Source organism: Lepus europaeus, chromosome 6 (assembly GCF_033115175.1).
Source record: "Lepus europaeus isolate LE1 chromosome 6, mLepTim1.pri, whole genome shotgun sequence".
NCBI classification, from domain to species: domain Eukaryota; kingdom Metazoa; phylum Chordata; class Mammalia; order Lagomorpha; family Leporidae; genus Lepus; species Lepus europaeus.
The window spans coordinates 55,107,408-55,129,288 of NC_084832.1; the positions used below are offsets into that span (position 1 = coordinate 55,107,408).

The following is a 21,881-nucleotide window of genomic DNA, read 5'->3' on the forward strand; positions in this document are numbered from 1 at the left end:
TGGCATCTCCAAAGTACTTTAACTGCAGCCTGTAGGAAGACTTTAGCACCTGCCAGGGGTCAGGGGTGGGGGAACCAAGCAAGGTGGCTGGTGTTCCTTAGCAATTACCATCCCCATGAGGAAATTTCTCCTAGCAGACTATGCCATTTTTGTCACCCTCAGCGTCCAAACCATTTGATGAGAGTGCCGTACTTTGCTCTGAGTGGTCAAATACCACAGCAGTACTCAACTTCAACATTATGTAACCGCGCATTCCATAGGCCATGTGCCTGGCTGTGCAGGGACAGGCGCGGCTCTGAAGGTGAAAGCCCCACACAGTGCTCACTCTCCAACGGAGCCTCAGGTCATTCGCAACTTGAGATGTTTGCTTGGCGAGCATTTTTTTTCTCCTCTGGAGGAGATTTTTGTTCAAAGCATTAACAATTACACGCACACGCGCGTGCACACACAATTGGGCATTGTTCAGCTGCAGCACGGAGGTCAGCTCCGCGGACACAGTAGTTTTCCAATTCCTGAGTCGTCTTGATTCCCACTGTGTAGAGGGGCAGATATGTAATTTTATAACAGTGAAGTATGAAACAATAGGCTGAATCCTGTTCATCACTATCAGCTAAGTGTCTGCTCAGTTGTTGAGGGAAAGTCCCTTTGGTCCAGTTCTAACGACATTTCTCCTAACTTTTAGTATACACGTGCAGTCCGTAATGCTACTTTGTTAGGGCAGTTCTGAGATGCCAGCATTCTCTGCACAATGGGATATAAGGTTAACTTCTGCTACAATGCGTAGGCTTCAGGAAACAGAAGTTGTTGTGAAATGATGGTTACCTATGAGATATAAGAGGGACCAAGTCAATTTCCTGCATGCTGAGGAACTTGGTATTTTAGTGCTAGAGATGATTTCATCCAACTGTTTTAATTCATCCATTTCATTCAGCAGAGATCCAAGAGCAATTAGCTCAAGTTTACATGTGAATGGCTGAGCAGGGTGTAGACCTTCCTTGCTACAAACTAATTCTATGCCGTGTCTGTAAATTCTCTCCACTACCAGACAGAGAAATAGAGCTCCATTCCATTACCTGGAGTACTTTTCCCACAGAAAACCTTAGCGAAAAGGTAAAGAAAGAGCAACAAGAACCTCATGATAAAACCCTGACCAGAAACCCCACGTATTTTTAAAAATCACAAATGTTATCGGTTGGAAGAAATGTAAAGGTGGTTCTTTTAGAGCTTAACAAAATGAAAATGCTATGAACAACTAGTTGAATACAAGTAGATATGTATCTGTTTCTGATGTAATTCCAGAAAGAAGCTGTCCAGGCTGGAGACACTGGCTTAGAATTTCCAGAATTCTCTCATAATTGCCATAGTCGGCAACAAACAGAAATGCAGCAAATACGGGACTGTTCCTGTTGTTTTGCTTCATTCACTGCCCCACTCGCTGAGGAATTTAATTTTGGCTGGTCCGACAGGCACAGGAAGGAGCCACGTGGGGCTGTCGACGGAAAACCACGGCTAAATGGCTTTCAAAGCCCTAGAGCTTGTTTTGAGAAACCTTTGCTGGCATTGATGGATTTCTCCCCGTCTGACAGTTCACAGGAAAGGGTGCAGTGGGAAGAAGTAAATGATTCATTCCAAACATCTGATGGGTTCCCTCGGAGGACTCCCGCTCAGATCCACGGCTTGCGGCTGTCCTTGAGCCGCCCCGGCGTGATGAGGTCATTTTGCTGGGGCGCACAAAGACGTCCAGGGGGAACCCCACAGCACATAGGGCGGCTATTCACAGCATTCATTCCTCCTGGCTGCTCACGGATAACAATGAACCCTTCTCAGTGTTACATGCGCTCTCTACCGACACAGAGGGTCAGATGCCTTTCAGCGGAGCCCCCTGGGGCACACAATGCATTTATTATAAAGTCCTGGCCCCAAGAAGGTCCTGGGAACAGTCTGGAGTGGCCCGTAATGAAGCACATTTAATAATAAATGCACACACTTCTTAGGTATTGCAATAAGTGAAAACAAACCCGTCATCTCATGCCCCACTCCCCTCCCCCATGATCCTTTCCTTTTACAAATAAGGAAAGCCCAGGAGTTCTATTTCTTTCTTTCTTTCTTCTTCTTCTTTTTCTTTTCTTTTTTTTTTTTTTTAATAACAATTGCAAAGGATGTCTGGCTAGTCTGGAAAGGGAAATTAAATTACTTGAGAACATTCTTTCCGTGTCAAAAGGAAATAAAAAAAGAGGGGCTTCTGTTTACTCAGGTAGTTACTTTGCATGGGGAGGATTTGTTAAAAGGCTGTTCTTCTCATCACCCTGGGGTCTTGAGTCACTTCGGAAGTCTCTCTGGGGCTAGCAAAGGGGCCCCACTGTGGGGGAAGCGGCCACTTCCTCAGCTCTCAGCTGGACCCAGGAAGGAAGGGGCAGTTGGAAGTGGTCCCCCGGCCTCCAGGCCTCTGGTAGACAGTTTCCGGGCACAGGAGAGGAGAAGGCTCTCTGCAATGGGGACAGGGGACAGGATACTGAAGGGATGGGGTCCGCAAGCTCAGCTTTGCCCCTGCCTGGCTGTGAATGCGGCCCACTTTCTTGAGTTACCAGAATAAGGAAGACTCGAAAGTTTAGTTCAGGGGTTATTTCTGAGGACTAGTTCCAGGACCCTCCTTGCAGACAAAAATTTACAGATGTCCAGACCCCTGCTATGAGTATAAAATGGTGTGGCCTTTGCACACAACTCTCACACATCCTCCTGCACACTGTAAATCATCTCCAGATTACCTTCATTATTTATTGCAATGTAAATGCTACATAAACAGTTGTTTTACTATAACCTTCAGGGAACAATAAGAAGGAAAAAGCCTATATGTGTTCAGTGTAGATGTAATTTTTCCTCCCCAAATACTTCTGATCCTAGCTTGGTTGAATCCATAGATTCAGAATCCAGGAATATGAAGAGTTGGTTGTGTTAGGAATCTTAAAAAATACCCATCTTGCATTGGTGTTGTGAGGACTGAAAGAACTAATGTATGGAATCACTTGGAATACACCTACAGCACAGCAATAGGCAATAAACACTAGCTGTGGTTGTTATTAATGCAATAACGTGTTAGAGGTACTTATTAGATTGAAACTGCTTGCATCATTGGTGGATCCAATACATGAAGCAAGCATTTGGCCAGATAACAAGACAAGCCATACAAACACACTGGGTAATAAAACTGCACTGGAAATCTGATTGCTTCTATTTCTTTGTCACTTAATGAGAGGGAGAAGCGGTGGTAGAATAAATGGTGTTATCTTTTCTTCTGTTCTCCATTACAATGAAATTATGGGCCCGTACAATTTCATTATATAAGGGTGAATCAGACAAAATTATTAACAGGACTCATTTTTCCAACTCACAAGAAATCACACATCCCCTGCGGTCTCCAGTGTCTCTGACTCTGCCGGCCCTGTGAAGATGAGCTTTTTATTGGAGGAGTCTAGCTGCAGAGACACTGGCTTTGGCTGAGGCATTTGACATTAAACAAATTGACGCCGCGCCTACAGAAGAAGGTCAGGCCAAGAATGCTTAGGAACAAGGTACGCTTTGAAAGGAAAAAGAATGAGGCTTGAAAAAAATTATTTTTTTTTACAGCTACAGAAATCCACAATCACTGTTTATTGCAATTCTCCCGCCTTTTACTTTGCTTTCAGTAATTTTTATATGAATGTTCTCAGTAAATACTTTTCCTCCTGAGCATCTGTTGGTCTGAACCTTCCACCAAATGAAACTTTGGGGAGGTGCTAGGAGAACAAGAAGAAACAGGAGCCTGGGGCCAGACGACTTTATCCGTCCACTCTGGCAGCAGGAGAACAAGACGTTCGCTCTTTCTTATGTAAAGAGCCTTTGAAAAGTCACATGGGAGAACAGGCAGTCGGAGGCTCTTTTGACTCCTTTTGGCTTTGGCCAAGATGATGGAATTATTGAGAAAATCCAACCTTTTATGAAATACTGCTGTTGGGAAGATTTTCAGTGGGTTAAATGCTATACAGTCACTGTCTTGCTGGGCAATGCAGAGTGGGGAGAAAGCAGAACCAATCACTGGACGGCAGCATGTGGGCCCCTCTGGTGGGGTCGCTCCTTATCTCAGGTGACAGATGATGTACGATGGCAAAGGCACAGGATTCTTTATCCCTCTGGGTTTAGGAAACAGAGACCAAGCACCTTCCTTTGCCCTGACCTTTCATAAAATGCAGGTCAACTTGCTTCCTTGAATGACTTCTAAACTCATCAGCGGTTGTTGTAGATTTCCACACACGAGTCCCTTCCATCTGTTTGTCTCAGTCTTGACTCCTGAGCAAGTCTGGGAAGACCCAGGAATCCCAGAATGACCCAGTCTGCTTTTTCTTTATTCCTGCCGTACTTCCAGTTCTGGGGTCATCGGGGTGCCCAAGGACGTCCCTTAAACACCTGACAGCATGGTGGAGGTGAAGATCTGTTGTAGAATCTGAGGGATGTCCTTGGTATCCATGGCAATAAAAGAACGGCCAGCTGGCAAAGTCCTCTGAAGCCTGCCAAGACGGAGAGGGGAGGAAATTACCATGCAGCTCGGGGCTCCCCTCCGCCTCCTGCCCTGGCAAACCCTGCATCCAAATGGGTTCTAAGGGAAGGAAGCCTTCCATTCTGCTACCTTGCCTGCTGCCTGCAATTGGATTGGCTGTCACTAGGCAACGAAAGCTTTGGAAGAGAAAGAGAGAGAGAGAAAGAGAGAGAGAGAGAGAGAAAGAGAAAGAGACAGACACGCAGTGACAGCAGAGAACCAAAAGTGAGAGAATCAGCAAATTTAAAAAGAAGAAAATGTCTTCCTTTTGTTTCCCTCATTTCCTGGCATTTTCTATGTAGCCCCTTGGCAGACTCTCTCCTGTGAGTCTTGGTAGAATCTCATCTGCGATGAGCTCACCTGGTCCTTCCAGGCACTTTTCCTGCCTTAGAAGAAGGCCTCTGGAAATGCTGCCTTGCCAAACCCTGAGTGGCTCTCTCTCTCCCTCTCCCCCTCTCTCCATCCTTTTTCCTTCACAGAACACAGTGTGAAATGGGATCTGGATGATCCAGTTGCTGCTTCGATGACACAGAGCTCACATAGGCTTATGAAAACTTTTAAAAACTATCAACTTATCATTTGGAACAAAAGGCCATTTTTTTGAAGGCAATAGAACGGCAAGACAGTTCTATTCCAACGAATGGCTCCTTTCACTGAGCCAACACCATTTGGTTTTGGAATGACATTTAATAAGTCGGCCCTTCTGTGTAGTTTCATACATTTGGCATGCCTGGTAGACCAGCTAATTCTGCAACGTATCTTTTGCCAGTGGATGTTGGACCACTTCCCTAGGAAACCACAAGGGCATTATTATGCTTTCTTAAGTATTCAAACAGGATCTGTTCACTCGAAAGACAAAACAGCCTTTGCAGCTCAGCCAGTACTTGTTGAGCTTGCTGTGTGCCTGATACTGGGCTGGTGACGAGGAACATGGGGCAGAAAAACCACCGTTTGCACTGGAGGACGTGGAGGTTGTGGAAGACGTAAAAGCGCTAACACATAAAACTGAGACAATACAAAGTCAGTTGTAATAAAGTGAGTGTAATGACATAATTTTCTGTCTGGTCTCAACTTTACCCTGCAACCGTGTCTTGAGACAAAGGGAACAGAAAACATTGGTAGCATTTTGGATATCAGAACATTTCCTAGTCTCTATAGGACTATGCCACAGAGCATGATGCGTAAAAGAGGTGGATGAACAAAAAAGGGGGCCCTTTGTGCCTAGGCAGAATTTTTTTGTTGTTATATATTTTTAGGGAGATTTACTTTCACTTGTATTCTCCACTTAATACTGGTATTTTAAACAGACAAAAGTCTAGAGCTCCTTCTGGTTGCAATTCAAGAAGATAAATGTTAGTGCATCTAAGTTAAGAAAGTGTTTCCAGATCTGTCAGCTCATCCCCCAATGGCACTTATGGTCTGACCATAAATTTCCTGAGTGATTGTTCAGTATATTCAGTGTAACATCTAACGATATATATGGTCTTGCTCTGTTTCTCCAAGTGTTTCTTCTGCCTAGTCTTCCCAGTAAGAAGGGAGATGGGGTGTGTGTGTGTGTGTGTGTGTACAGACATACATAAGAGTACATGCGAACTTATATACCTAACTATTCATTTCCCCCTTCTTATTGGGGAGACAGAACAGAGCTTCAGAAAGTTCATGGAAATATGAATTATAAAAAAATGAAGTTGGGGCCAGCACTGTGGCATAGTGGGTAAAGCTGCTGCAAAACTAGTGCCGGCATTCCACATGGGTGCCGGTTCTAGTCCCAGCTGCTCCACTTCTGTTCCAGCTCTCTGCTATGGCCTGGGAAAGCAGTGGAAGATGGCCCAGGTCCTTGGGCCCCTGCACTCATGTGGGAGACCTGGAAGAAGCTCCTGGCTCCTGACTTCGTTTTGGTCAAGTTCCAGCCATTGTGGCCATTTGGGGAGTGAACTATCGAATGGACGATCTCTTTCTCTCCTTTTCTCCCTGCCCCCAAACCTGTAATTCTGCCTTTCAAATAAAATAACTAAATCTTATAAAAAGTTTTTTTGCACCAAAGTAAACTCATGCCTTTAATTTCGCTTTTCCATGAACATTTTCAAGTATCTTCATACATACATATGTATGAGTATGTCCACATATAATATATATACACACACACATATTGTCTGTTATGCTAGGAAAATAGATGTTCATTATTTTAAACATGAGTTGATAACAAACTGATTAGACTGAGCCTGGGATCTTGATGTAAGGTGCCAGATGCATAAAGTACTGTCTCATTTACTATTGGACAACTTGCTGATTGTTCATTTTATTTCTGATTCTTTAGTCTCCTCCACTGCTTTCCCATTGAAAGGATGTGTGTCAGGTGCACATTATTTTACATCTGCCCTTTGCTGTAGCCTGGGATCACACTTACCTGGCTGCTTGATCACCTAAAGATCCGATAAAAATGGCAAAGGCATTTACTTGAGGGTCACTTGTTAGGATTTGGGCAAACTTGTCAGGATGTATTCCGTATCGCGACAGATTTGCGTCACTCAAGACTATGACAAAGTACTCATCAGCTTCTTCTTTGACAATTTCCTTGATGGCGTGTTCTGTCCCCTCTAGCGTGTGGTCCCCACTCATGCAGAACTGGGAGTGGGCATGCATTGTCTGGAGGGGAGAGACATTGCACAAATTCATGGATGAGAAACTTACTTTTCAAAATAAACATGATGGTTTTTCCATTGGCCAGGAGAATGCACGAAGAGCAATTACTACACATCAGTAAAAACTCTGAGTTCTTAATTTGACCATTACAATGACAACAGTACATGGTGATATTTGTCTTTGGTAAACACTGTCATTATAAACAAGAAACACTGCAAACCTATCACAGCTGGCATTTTACAAATTCAAGCTTCCATGAAAAGTGAGAAAATATGGGAAAAGATAAAACTTGATATCACACGGAAAGATGGATATGATACAAGATACGATAAGGAATGGGTTGAGTTTCCAAAAACCAAAGTTTTAGTGCTAAACACTGTACTCACATCAATAGCAATGAAAGAAATTTACTTGGAAATCATGGTGTGTGTGTTTTCTACCACACATTTAAGTAGCTGAAATGAAGTTTATAGTTAGATAACACTAAGCACTACATAAAGCTGGGGGTTGAGAGTATCCTCAAAGAGGGCATTCTTTTCCTCCTATTGACCATATATGACTGAGGAAAACAGGTGGTAGAATCGCCCTGCATTCCCCACACAATATGAAGTACTCTCAAAATACATACGGGGAAAATTGGCATGTTTTGATTTCACAATACAGTTATAATCAAATTGCATTTACCTTCAGAATTTCTAGCCTTTGCTTATTGTCCTTGGGGATTTTGTTAACCGGAACGAGACGAATGTTGTAGCCATCTCCAGAGTGCCCAGCGACGTCATACTATACACAAGAGAATCACAGTTAGAATCCATGGCCACTGGTAGGACAGTCCTTGGGCCAGTGAAGCTTCAACTCTTTGGACTGCTTTTGTCCAAAATTGCTCAACATTTGGCCATAAAGAAGTGTCAAGAAACAGATTTTTATCAATAAAGGCAAGCAAACTCCAGATGTGTTTGTTTCTGATCAATCCACCCTCTTCCGTGATTTCTGCTCTCCAGCGGGAGTGGGAAAGTGTGATGACAGCTTCAGGGGCTAATACCACAAATTCCATTCTTAACTCTCAGGAGAGACTTCAAAGAGTTATGCTGGGGCTGGCGCTGTGGTGCCGGCTTCCCATATGGGTGCTGGTTCAAGTCCCGCTATCTGCTATGGCCTGGGAAAGCAGCAGAAGATGGCCCAAGTCTTTGGGCCCCTGCACCCACGTGGGAGACCTGGAAGAAGCTCCTGGCTCCTGGCTTTGAATCAGCCCAGCTCCAGCCATTGTCACCATTTGTGGAATGAAGCAGCAGATGGAAGACCTCTCTCTCTCTCTCTCTCTCTCTCTCTCTGCCTCTGCCTCTGCCTCCCTGTAACTCTGCCTTTCAAATAAATAAGTAAATCTTAAAAGAAGGTTACACACACACACACACACACACCCACTGAGAAGGAGAATTCTAAGGTGGTCCTCATGGTTCTAGCCCCTAGTATAGAAGCTCTCTATATAATCTTCTTCCCTGAGTGTGGGGAGGACTTGTAAATATGATGGCTGCCTCTCTTGGGTGGCACAAGGGGTTTTACAGATGCAATGAAGTTTACTTGACTTTGAATCAATCAAAAGGGAGGCTACCTGGACCTAGCCTACTCACACAAGCCCTTTAAACGTGGAGAGCATCTGAAGTGAGAGGGGGCTCTGACCTGAGGCAGTTACCTGCTCCGGGGGTGGAAGGGACCATGGGACGAAGACCTCAGGGGGCAGCAAGGAGCTGAGGGCAGCTGTGGCTGAGTGCCGGCAGGGAGCAGGGCCCTCTGACTGCAACCACAGGAGCTGCTGTCTGCCAACAGTCGGGTACTCGGCCGCAGCCTCCAGGTAAGGACCCAGCCTGGCTAACACCTGGACGTAGCCTCCTCAGACCCTAAGCAGAGAACCCAGTCGAGCTGGCTGAACTTTGGAACTACAGACCTATGAGTAAATAAGCATTATTCTTAAGCTGCTATGTTTGTGCTAATTTGTGAGGCAACAATAGAAACTATTACAAGGGTATTTCAAAAAGTCTGTGCAAAACGGAATTAAAAGATAAGCTTATTATGGAATAAAAACAGTTGAATTCTATGCCCAATTTTTTCATAACTGTACTTTCTTGAACTTTTTGAAGATCCTTAGTACATAACCGTTTCTTCTATTCACCAAAGTGTGAAACACATTCATTGTAGAAATTACAAAGTAAAAATTACTCACAATCCCATTAAATATAATCTGTTAATGCTTTGTTACATAAGCTCCTAAGCTTCAATGTTTTTTGTTTGTTTGTTTTAGATTTTATTTATTTATTTGAGAGGTAGAGTTACAGTGAGAAGGAGAGACAGAGAGAAAGGTCTTCCTTGTTGGTTCACTCCCCAAATGGCCACAATGGCCGGAGCTGTGCCAATCTGAAGCTAGGAGCCAGGAGCTTCTTCCTGGTCTCCCACGTGGGTGCAGGGGCCCAAGGACTTGAGCCATCTTCCACTGCCTTCTTAGGCCACAGTAGAGAGCTGGATTGGAAGTGGAGCATCCAGGACCAGAACCGGCACCCACCTGCTGGCGCCGCAGGTGGAGGATTAACCTACTGCGCCACAGCGCCGGCCTCAAGCTTCTATGTTCTTTAAAATGTATGTGTAATTGGGGCCAGCGCTGTGGCGTAGTGGGTAAAGCCAACTCCTGCAGTGCCGGCATCCCACGTGGGCGCCAGTTTGAGTCCCGGTGGCTCCACTTCCTATCCAGCTCTCTGCTATGGCCTGGGACAGCAGTAGAAGATGGTCTAAGCCCTTGAGCCCCTGCACCCATATGGGAGACCCGGAAAGAAGTCCTGACTCCTGGCTTTGGATCAGCACAGCTCCAGCTGTTGTGGCCACCTGGGGAGTGAACCAGCAGATGGAAGACCTCTCTCTCTCTGCCTCTCCTTCTCTCTCTGTGTAACTCTTTCAAGTAAAAATAAATAAATCTTTAAAAATAAATAAATAAAATGTATGTGTTCACATACAGACTGTTCACATCTATATCATTTGTGGCTAACATGAGAACTGTTGGCCACATGATTTTACAATCTACATTGCCACTTACGTGTGTATGACATATATATATGTGTATATATATATATATATATTTTTTTTTTTTTTTTGACAGGCAGAGTGGATAGTGAGAGACAGAGAGAAAGGTCTTCCTTTTGCCGTTGGTTCACCCTCCAATGGCCGCCACGGCCGGCGCACTGTGGCTAGCGCATCACGCTGATCCGAATCCAGGAGCCAGGTGCTTCTCCTGGTCTCCCATGCAGGTGCAGGACCCAAGCACTTGGGCCATCCTCCACTGCACTCCCGGGCCACAGCAGAGAGCTGGCCTGGAAGAGGGGCAACCGGGACAGAATCCAGCTCCCCGACCAGGACTAGAACACAGTGTGCTGGCGCCGCAGGTGGAGGATTAGCCTATTGAGCCGCGGCGCCGGCCCATATATTTTTCAATTTTGGAAATACCTTTCCAATTTCTTATCTTACTATATACACAGAAGTTTTGTCTGTTGAGAAAAGGCTACAGTCGGGAGTCAGGTACACCTCTTTTACCAAATCTGGGAAGAAGCCACGGCAAACTATAACTGGGGCAAGATGGTTCATGCCAACAGCTAAATTTGTCCCCAAGTTCCTTCTCCCCACTCACCTCCCTCTAAGAATTTTTGTGATGCTGATAGGAAGCTGAGAATAGACCCTGAGGCATCTGGGCCACAGACATTTGCAAAGAAAATCCTGAGTGTGGGTCTGAGGTAAAGATTTTACAGACCACCTAGAGCACTATGGGATAAAATGATTACAAATCCCTGACATCCACCAACCATCTATCAACAGCTGTCTTTTGAATACCTACTGTGTGCAATGCACTACTTGGTGTTACAGGCGAATGCAATTATTCCACATCTGTTCATTTGAAGAGGCGAGGTCCTATCACAGTCATCTTTGCATCCTTGGTATTTATGAGAGTGCCTAACATGCATACTGCATAAACGCTTAAAGAGAGCCTCCAGTCAAGTTGGGGCAAAAAGAAGCGTTCCTTCTGCATGTGGGTTACACTCCTTCTCAAATAAGCTGTTTGGGAATTGGAATGCATTTTCCCTCAGCAGTCATGTGATAAATGGTGGTTAGTCCAAGCTAGCTGACAAAAAACCACTACAATACAACCCAAATCATGGTATTTAAAAATGAAAAGTAGAAAAATTCCTGGTCATTATTGTGCAAACACAGAAACCTGAAGGCAAGTTATCTTGGGGGAGGGGGACGATGAGTTGCATGGAGATGTGCTGAAACTGTATGGGGGGGAGAGATGTGGCTGGAGGTGAAGACCCCGCAGTCATCCTCAGGAGGGTGACATTCATCGAGGCCCATGTAGGATGTGTAAATATTTATTTTTCTATTTCAAAAGACTGACTGACTTATTTGAAAGTCAGAGTTACAGAGATAGGGAGAGAAAGAGAAAAGAGAGATTGATCTTCTACCAAATGGTTGCAAAGGGCAGTGGTGGGGCCAGGTCGAAGTCAGGAGCCTGGAGTTTCATCTGGGTCTCCCACATGGGTGGCAGGGGCCCAAATGTGGGCAAACTTGTGCTGCTTTTCCCAGGCCATTAGCAGGGAGCTGAATCAGAAATGGAGCAGCTGGGACACGAACTGGACCCATATGGGATACAGCATAGTCGGCAGGCAGTAGCTTTACCCTGCTACCCCACGATGCTGGCACTAAGCTGTGTAAGTATTTAAAAGCTATAAGTCTGCCTATAAACTATTAAATAAATTATATTCTCTTCTCCTTCTTTGACTATGATGATCTGGGAAGCCAGGGTCACATTTCAAATGTTTGGATTCCTCGAAGTTCTGTGCTAATACGTGGATGCTGGCTCCTCGTCTGCCCCCTGGACACCACTCAGATCTTGGGGTGCTCACACTAATTGGCCAGTCTGCCCTAGGAAGATGGACCTGGGTAAGAGGCCCATGCACGGGCTGGCAGCAGCTTGGGGACATTTGATTGGGATCACCGGGGATTCAGATACCAGGAAGATCATCTGGGAACAGGTTCTGTGTGGGCACACCATTTTGGCCCCATAGGCATCCTGGCTCATGGGAGGGCCAGAGACAAGGTAGGGCCAGTCAAGGGACTGCAGACAAGGGGTCAGGAGATTCTCCCGTGCCTGGTTGTAAGGTTGCTGTCATGAATACAAAGGATGATACAAAAGAGCTTTGAGGGAGATTTACCAATATATAGAAAAAGGCTGACCAGTGCTTTTTAAGGATGTAACACATTCCGTATATGAAGAAAGTCTCCTCAGTGTACTATGCTATGAATGCAGTGATAGGTAAAAAATAAAAATTGAAAGCCAAAGCTGTTCAGCACAGGAAACTGCTGGCTTCAGCATGGGCCTGGCGATGGCCACTCATGGTTAGTGCTGGGACTGGCACGGATGTGGACAAAGCCTGCATGATTCTCCTGTGGAAGCGTGCTCAAGGGAGGCCCGGCAAGCCTGATTTGACAATGGTCATGGCAGGAACAGCGGGCCGCCTGGAACGAGTCCTCCCGAGAAGGTGCCAGGTTGGCTGCTTTTGCTATGTGGCTGGCAAAGTAATCTGTTAAACAGGATCTTACATGTGAGGGAAGATTGGTTCCCTGAACAGAGGCAGATTTCTTACATTGGGCTGACGTGAGGGCCATGAATCTGGTCAACTTTTTCCTACCTTTTAACTGATGGTTAGGGTTCTTAGTAAATAAATGACAACAGATAAGATACATAAATCTTTGACCATGAGGTTTGTTCACAGGTCAATACAACTGCCCACAGCAAGGAGAAAAGTTGGTAGTTAATGATTAAACACATAGCAGCTAAATGAGTTATTAGATGTTCTGTAAAACAAGACATTGGTTGACTGAAATATTCTAGCAACTGACCATCTATCAACTGACTGGGTTCACTGATGCATCTATTTAACTATTTGCCTTTGAGAAGAAAAGCAGCATGCTATACTTAGGTAAATGGGATAAAGACACATGGGTTGGAGACTTCATTTTCTTGCTTCCTTTTTTCCTGTTCTTTACTTTCTTTGTAGTAAGGGAAAGTGTAATTTGCCGAGGGAATCAGCCTTTGTGTCCGGTTAGGGTGGCAAAGGTTGGAGAAGACACCCCAGGGACAGGCTGGGGGTTATACAGTTGTTTTTAGGCTCTGGTTGCTCATCTTCCACATGGGCTTGGGGATTGCTCTGTGACCAAATAAAATGCTTGAGAGGAATCCAGGTATATCCAAATGTGAAGTATGCCCTGGTATTACCGTACAGCATCCTAAGCTTCTAGTAAAAACAACACTTCTCCATCATAATTACCTAGATTATGCTATGCAAGGATCCCAACATGTTTCACCAACAGTATGCTCAAAGTCATATGGGTCCAGGAAAATGTAAGCAAACACACTCATGTGCGTTCTCTAACTCCTGACTGCCGTCCACCCAGGCTGCTTGCTGCATGACCATCAGGTTGGACAGGGACTCGAACCTGCTTCCAGGAACGAGCCTTTGGAGACCAGCACCAAGAGCCTCACCACTGGCATCATACCTGCAACGCTGATGCTGTAACTTTTTCTGAATAGCTCAGCATTTTTATGATCATGACTTCACCACTTTTCGGACCGTCCCTGAAATCCCTGTGGAGTATCAATTGCACTGAGCATTCAATATAAATACTAAAGCACAGTGGTAAAAAGCATCCGTTAGAAAGGCCCATTTTTGATGCTCCATTGTTTCAAATACTTGTTTAAATGCCTCCTTGTTATATTTGCTTTTGAAAATCTCATTCATTTAGAGAAAAAAATAACAAATGAAAACAAATACTGAGTTTTAGTCAAGATACAAAGATTTATCATCAAATCAGAAGGCTGATTAATAACACAGAATGCAAACAACCCTGTGCTTGGAACATGAAGCTACTAGCATTTTCATGAATAAAGCTTATTTTACATTTCTGTTGGGAAGGATACTCATTGGCTGGCTTCCGGAGAGGCTATGCTTTATTATATATCTAAAAGTTTATGAAAAATGGAATAAAAAAATCAGTTGATTTTGGTGCTAAAGTATTGAAACTCACACAGAGTTTCTCTCAGAATACATTTTCTAGGCACTTTCTGAAGTATCCTCCTGTAAGCAGATTTGAGGCTGAGACTGTTTCTGAAAACTGATGACATGAGCAATTCTAAACTTGTTCTGGAAATCCAAATACACCATTCTAAGACGGCAGTACTGACTGCAGGCAGCATAGGATGAGAAGATCAACGTGTGATTTAAAAGGTTGAGAGAAGTACCTTCAGAACCCAGGGTCTTAGCTAATCATCTATAGTATTAGCTGGCTAACTTTTCTTCCGCTCAATGAAGTCAATGCAGAATGTTCTGGAAGGTCAAGGAATCTGGACTTGGCTCTGACATTCACAAGGTTGTTGATCTACAGCAAGTTGCTTAGCCCCTCCAAACCTTGTTTCCAGCCTGTACATAACGCTGGCTTAGATGACCTCTCGCAGTGTGAGCTTGTAAATCACTTCACCCCACCAACAAATAAGAATGATCTCTGTCTCACTACTCCCCAGGCTTACTGAAAGGACAGGTCAACACATTTACTGACCATAGTGGTCAACATTACAGCGTTCCTTGTGGTGAATAGTGTGCTTTTTCACAGATCTCATCTCCTTTGGATTCCCTTCACAACCTGTGAGGTGGGTGTTACTCCCATTCACAAATGAAGACATAGAAGCTTGGGGAGATTCACAGATTATCTTAAGGCCACAGATACAGAACTGGTAGAGGTGGAAACCAAACCCATATGTTCTGGCTCCAAATCCAGCTTCTTATTTTTTAGATTTATTTATTTATTTGAAAGACAGAGGTACACACACACACAGAGAGAGAGAGAGAGAGAGAGAGAGAGAAACCTTCCATCCAGTGGTTCACTCCCCAAATGGCTGCAACAGCCGGGGCTAGGCCAGGCTGAAGTCAGGAGCCAGGAGCCTCTTTCGGGTCCCCCACATGGGTTCTCCCAGAGACTTGGCCATCTTCCTCTACTTTCCCAGGCACATTAGCAGGGACCCGGATTAGAAATGGAGCAGCTGGGACTTGAACCGGTTCCCATATGGGATATCTGCCCTGAAGATGAAGGCTTAACCACCAGCCCCCAAATCTATCTTTTTAACTGTAGAGCAATAATAATTTCCCCAATGAGTCTATCTTCCCACCTCTAATTAAGCTTTTGGAATGGCTGACTTGGCCAATGTTTTTACATTGACAGTTGAGTCTATTCCGAATGCTTGCAAAATTTGGCGTGAGTGCAGAGAAGCGTACACTCTTCTTTGGTTCTATCTCTGAGCGGCAATAAGAATGATTCAAAGTGTCCATCTCCAAGTGTTTGGAACATTTTCCTAAGACACTGGGAAAAGGAGGTTAATTACAGACACTGAACTAAGTTCTTGATAGAAAGGCTTTTCGTAGCAGGTGAATCATGTTTTTCTATATCCTTCTGACAGTTAACTTGGTCTTCCTGACCAAGATCTATTAGAGAAAACTACATGTATTATACCTCCATTAGATGAGAAGATACTGAGAATGGGAGAAGACAGTGCACTTTACCTAAGTAATAATAATTTGCTCTTCAATTATAGATTTTTGAAAATGTTAATTGGGTGGAAATAAGATGACTGCAAGAAATACAGAGCTGGCATCGTGGCACAGCAGGCAAAGCTACTGCCTGCAATGCCTGCATTCTGTATGGATGCCGTTTCAAGTCCTGGCTGCTCCCTCTAATGGCCTGACAAAAGCAGTAGAAGATGGCCCAAGTGCTTGGGCCCCTGCTACCCACGTGGGAGACCCAGATGAAGCTCCTGGCTCCTGGCTGTTGTGGTCCTCTGGGGAATGAACCAGCAGATGGAAGATCCCCCACCTGCCTCCACCCTCCTCTGACTTTCAAATTAAAAAAAGAAAAGAAAAGAAATATGCATGAAACAACTCAGAAAGAGCCCTGAAGTGTCATTAGTCCTGGTTTTTCCTAGTCTACATGTATGACCTTAACCTCTCTTAGTTTTCTTGCCAGTAAAATGAGGAGGAGGCTGGGAATAACTTCTAAGATCCATCCCATTCCTTAAGGTTCCATGAAAATGCAATGGTACACCCAAGAAATGGTATAACGGTTGACTTTTCGTAGTTTTAGGAACACCTATGCCTTGCTTTCACCTACCAGGGGAGGAATGAATGACCACAATCGGAGGACTAACAACATCTTTTCCAAAAAGAAAGCCTTCAGAATCTATGAGAAATAGCAATCCAGGATTAATCCTACAATAATGGCTTTCCCTTTCCTTTAAGTTTTTTTTTTTTCTTTTAGCAGTGAAACCCTTTCTCTAAATGAAATATGTAAGAAAAACCAACCTAAATGCATATCATACAATATCAATACAGGTGGGACTGTTTTAATAGAATTGGGGATGGACGGAGGGGGGTGAGGAAGGAAGTGTTGCTCGCACACCCCACCCCCCCAACACCCTTCAGGGGCTCCCTGTTACACTGTTAGAAAACTGCTGCCTTAGAATGTGGCTCACACCATTTACATGCCTTCATAGAGACGATACCTTTCAAGTCCTTTTTGCTTTTACCCAAGTTCAACTTTTGTATAAATCTCTCTTCTGGTGCCCTTTTTGAGTGCTTAGTGGAGAACTATTCACCAAGCTTTTGTTACTGAGTACCTTGAAGAAAAAAATTAAGGTATTTTGAGCTTCTGAAGAGGAATTCTAATTTAAGACTACAGTGAAGACATTCTTAATGCTTGGAGAAATCACGAGAAAGAAATGGGAAATGAAGGTAAAGGAAAAATGTGTCCTGACTAAAACAAAATGGGCCAGCTAAGCCTGACCACGGTACCTTTCACTCAACGTTATGCTAGGCAGGCACTAAGTACAGCGGCTAGAACGTCATTTGAGATGCGTGCATCTCACATTGGAGTGCCTGAGGCTCCACTTGCGAATCCAGCTTCCTGCTCAGATGCACGCTGGGAGGCCGCAGGCGATGGCTCAAGTCCTTAGGTTCCTGCCACCAACATGGGAAACAGGTTGAGTTTCAGGCTCCTGGCTTTGGCCTGGCCCAGCCCTGGCTGTTGTGTGCATTTGGGGAGTAAACCGGGGAGGGGAAGATTTCTGTCTGATAATCTGTCTCTGGCTCTCAAATAAAAATTAATTTTAATTCAGAATTTTTGTTGATTACAGGTGAATATGTTGCTCCTGTCTTAAGTGACTTGCTGTGAATGCTGTTTCTGAGAATAAGTGACTTGAGTCGGCAGAACAACTACGGAAAACTTAAACTTGCCAGATGGCTTTGAGATGTGTCTTGCCACCGAGTTGCCTTTCCTTCTGAGTATTCTTGCTCAAGGGTCTCTGGGGTTTGGCCTGGGTCATGCTAACGTGGAATGAAAAGTGGAGGCTCACTCCTAAGTCTCCTGACCCGGGGCTGTAATGACCCATGGCTCAGAGCTGAGCCCAAACCAAAGACAACACCAGGCAGGTGCCAAGAGAAATGGGGAGGAGTCCCAATCCCCAGACCAGGCTTCAAAGCAAATACAGACCAGACACCTTTACACCCCAGACATGACTGCGTCAAGAACCGTCTGGAACTGGGAGGTGGGAATCTCAGATCACACTGCGGGATTCCTACAGGTACCACAGGGGATGCCACCCTGGGCTACAGAGTATACATTTTTCACCAGGAGCTCAGCAAACCGTGGTCTGCTCAGGTGTCATTTTACATTTTCTGAGCATATTTCGTCATTCCCTTAGTTGTTTCTAGTCCTTATGCCTCTTTCACAAATGAGGAAATCAAAGTATAGAGAGATTAAGTGAGTTGGGTATGATCATACAACGACACAGAGCAGAGTGTGTGGTGTGCAGCCACTTGATATATGTTGGTCAAGTACCTCTGAGAAGAGACCAGAACATCCGCTAACCATGGCTGCACCAGAGAGAGGAGCAGAGAGCTGGGAGAGGGCGGGTGGAGGTGTGCTCCTCATCCTTTCTCCTTTTGTACCTTTCATATTTTGTACTATGTGCACCTGTTACCTATGCCCCAAATACTTTATTGTAAACAGAATGTAAGTGGCTCATCCCATCGCCTCCTGCCTTTATAGAGGTGGCCTGGTGGCGGGGTGGGGGTGGGGGGCTACCACAGACTGGCCAGGTGCCACTCAGAATCTCAGCCATCTTGGCAGGGGTGGGTAGGTAGGGGATGTGGTCTCCAGTGTGCCAGGTGTGGCGGGAAGGGCTGTAAGGAGTTGTGGAAGTAGAAGGGATACTGGGACAAGTTTAAATAGCACCACTGAGAAAACCTCCAAACAAATCCAGAATAAGGATGGTCCACGAGACAACTGATTTGGACTCTCAAGAGAGAGACTCACGAGAAGCAAAAGCTAGTAGTGGAAGTGGAGATGCTGTCCCAGATTGAGAGGTTAATGAGATATTACAGCCAAAAGAAGGATGTGGACTTTGACTGGATCCTGATTGCTGACACTCTTGGGAAAACTGGGTTTGTGTAGGATATGATGTGATGTCTGGCAGTTTTCCTAGGTGTGATAATGGTGTTGAAATTGTGTTAGAGAATTCTGAGCATAAAGTATAATACAGCAGTTAGAATTAAAGCACTGTGATGATTACAACCTACTTTTTTAAAAAAGCTCCTTTATTTGAAAGTCAGAGAGAGAGAGAGAGAGAGAGAGAGAGAGAAAGAGAGAGAGAGAGAGAAGAGAGAGAGAGAGATTTTCCATTTGTTAATTCACTCCTCAAAAGCCTGCAAACAGCCAAGGCTGGGCTAGACAGAAGCAAGGAATCTGACACTCCCATGTGTGTGGCCATCACCTGATGTCTCCCGTGGTACGCACCAGCAGGAAGCTGGGTCAGAAGCAGAGGTGCCAGGATTTGAACTGGCACAGTGAAACAGGATACAGGCATCCAAACTGGGGTGTGTGTGTGTATGGGGGGGGGGGCGGAGAATGTGCTGTGACACAACACTGTCTGATTATAATTTACTTTTAAATGAAAGAACATATACATATGAGGGGACTTTAAAAAGTTCATGGAAAAATATTGAATCTGTTAAAAACTAATCAAAATTTTGAAAAAATAAGTTTTAAAAAGGTCATGGAAAATAGAATTTAAAATAAGTATTTTTGTGCAATAGCGAGGACTGGACAAATAGGCATCCTTGCATAACTCCACTGAGTGAGGTGCAAGGGAGTCTCACCCTCTGTGATCAACACACCGCCTCTCCCTGGAGGCACTGGAATGGCTCTCGGAACTCCTGGGAGCTGGGCCACCATCTGCTCACTTCTTATGCTTTGTGCAGTCCTGGGGGTTGTGTCAGCCTGCAGCATCCACTGCCTAAAGCAGCCTTTCCTTCCGGTACGGTGCTTTCTTCTGTAGTAATCAGTCCTTTAACTCACGGGGTTGTTTTCTGGGGCCAGCACTGTGGCACAGCAGGTTAAGCTGCTGCTTGCAACACCAGCATCCCGCATCCCATATGAGTCCCGGCTGCTCCACTTCTGATCCTGCTCCCTGCTAATACGCCCGAGAAAGCAGCAGAGGATGGCCCAAGTGCCTGGGCCCCTGCACTCATGTGGGAAACCTGGATAGCATTCCAGGTTTCTGGCTTCAGCCTGGCCCGGCCTGGCCCAGCCTCAGCTGTTGCAGCTGTTAGGCAAATGAACCAGTGAATGAAGATCTCTTTCTCTCTGTCTCTCCCTGTTTCTGTAAATCTGCCTGTCAAATAAACAACTAAAAATAATTCATATGGTATTGTATTCTAATTATTTGAGCAGGTAAAACAAACAGGGTCACACGCTCTGTGCTATCAGCAAATGAGCAGGGGAGGATGGACAGTGTCAGCTGTTCTGCCCGGATGTCAGGCTAACTCCTGGGTAGATGTGGTCAAGGTGGCCTCCCATCGTTCTCGCTCATGCCATTACCTTGAACTTTTCCTCATAGTTCTCGAAGGCTTCCATGACCATACACACAGCCTCCATGGACCGCTCGAGCCGGCCGTCCACCCCGTTGAAGCGGTACATGCTGCCAGATACGTCCACCACCAGCCGTAGACGCTTGGGTTTCTGTTGTGGGCTGCCCAGCTGATGGAGAGAGGGAGGGGGAGAGCGGATGATAGAAAAAGCCGTGAACCAGAAAATCAATGGCTGCTGGCCCGTGAGATCAGCTGGAAGCTGGGCAATGAACAGGGCTGTCCTGGCAGGTGCAAACGCAATGGGCTGGATTTCAGTGAAGGGAATGCCAGGCTCCTGTTGGTAGTCAGGGCCGTGTGGAAAACACCTTCCTTTGGAATACAGTCCTGTCAAGGCCCAATCTAGTCTAGTGAAGTTGACTTATGGAGGCTGATGTTTTAAAAAAATATATGATACCTTTAAAATGATAATCTGGCAAGACAGAAACCCTAGCATGTCATTTTCATTTCATGCCTCAGAGTCAGTATCTCCAGCAAGAGAGTGGGTATCACTTGGGAGGGAAGCTCACACCGATGACACTGATGTCACTGGTACCTGCTGTGCAGTGATGGCTACCCATAAGCCCCAAGAAACGTCAGATCCCTGAAACAAGGGCATAGGGGAGAGGTTCTGGCAGAGAACCTAAGGAAACCGTGTTCGAACGCCTTCAACTTTGCTAAGCTTTCGGTGCTGTCTTCCTTCCAGTTGCTGCACTGTTGCCTCTCTCTGCTCAGCAGTTCAAAGCTAGGACGCGGTAGGTAACTGCTGTCCAGCAACAACTGTCAGTTAAAAGGCGAGACGCACGAGACCCAGTTTGATTTTGAACTCGCACCTGCCAATCTGCAGAATTTAGAGACGTCTGCCACTTTTGTTGACCAAAAATAAAAAAATTAGATCTAGATTATTCTGTTGTTACAGACTTGCTGAAATAAATTAAAATGAATGAGGCAAGTTAGTAATGTGAAGAAAAATACTGTGGGTATTAGAATGATTTGAGGCAAATGTAATGTCCTTTAAGAAATGGATTGAATCTGTCCAAATTAAGATCACTGTCACACATGCTTCCATGACTATTCACAATTTCAGATGTACCCAAACACATGTGCTGACCACAATGAGTCAGGAAGGCAGGCAGCTGACTCATCCCCATGCCACAGACAGAAGAACACTCCAAATTACCACCAGAGCCTCCTGGTGTAAATATTTACATGGACTGGCTCTCCCTGCCCTGCCAGTCGCTAACCCCCAGCGCTCAGGCCGCTCAGCAATGCCAGAAGTCACAGAGCTCTTCTGCAGACTCAATATTTCACTGTGCTGCCATTTGTTTTTGGGCCATAGCTTTGCAAATACTTTAAAAATGATGGCTGCCAGTAACTTGACATACTACAATTCGAGTTATTTAAGGGAAGGTCTTCTGTTTTCTAGAATTTGCCTCAGTGATGTGATAAGCACAGATCTTTCCAGTAATAGAACAGCAGAAAACACCCAGATTTCTCTACTACTTGTGCTTGAAGAGTTCCCTGGGCTTAGCAGACATACTGAGGGTCTTCAGGTTCCCCTCCAGGGCACCTCTCTATCCTAGGAGCTGCCCTCCATGCCTGCATCAGCTGCTTCTTGGCTGCTGACT

General features: G+C 45.1%; 1 protein-coding gene across 1 annotated transcript in view; it reads right to left on the minus strand.

Moving 5' to 3' along the window:
* Nucleotides 1-3,266: 3,266 nt before the first annotated feature.
* The window catches only part of VWA8 (von Willebrand factor A domain containing 8), a 403,863-nt gene continuing 385,248 nt past the window's right edge, over nucleotides 3,267-21,881 (minus strand). Inside the window, exons 42-45 of the mRNA XM_062194118.1 lie at nucleotides 20,228-20,386; nucleotides 7,898-7,996; nucleotides 6,978-7,216; nucleotides 3,267-4,541 (exon numbers count right to left, since the gene is read on the minus strand). Coding sequence (XP_062050102.1) covers nucleotides 4,433-4,541; nucleotides 6,978-7,216; nucleotides 7,898-7,996; nucleotides 20,228-20,386 — 606 coding nt within the window. The 3' untranslated portion in view covers nucleotides 3,267-4,432. The remainder of the gene's footprint in view (nucleotides 4,542-6,977; nucleotides 7,217-7,897; nucleotides 7,997-20,227; nucleotides 20,387-21,881) is intronic.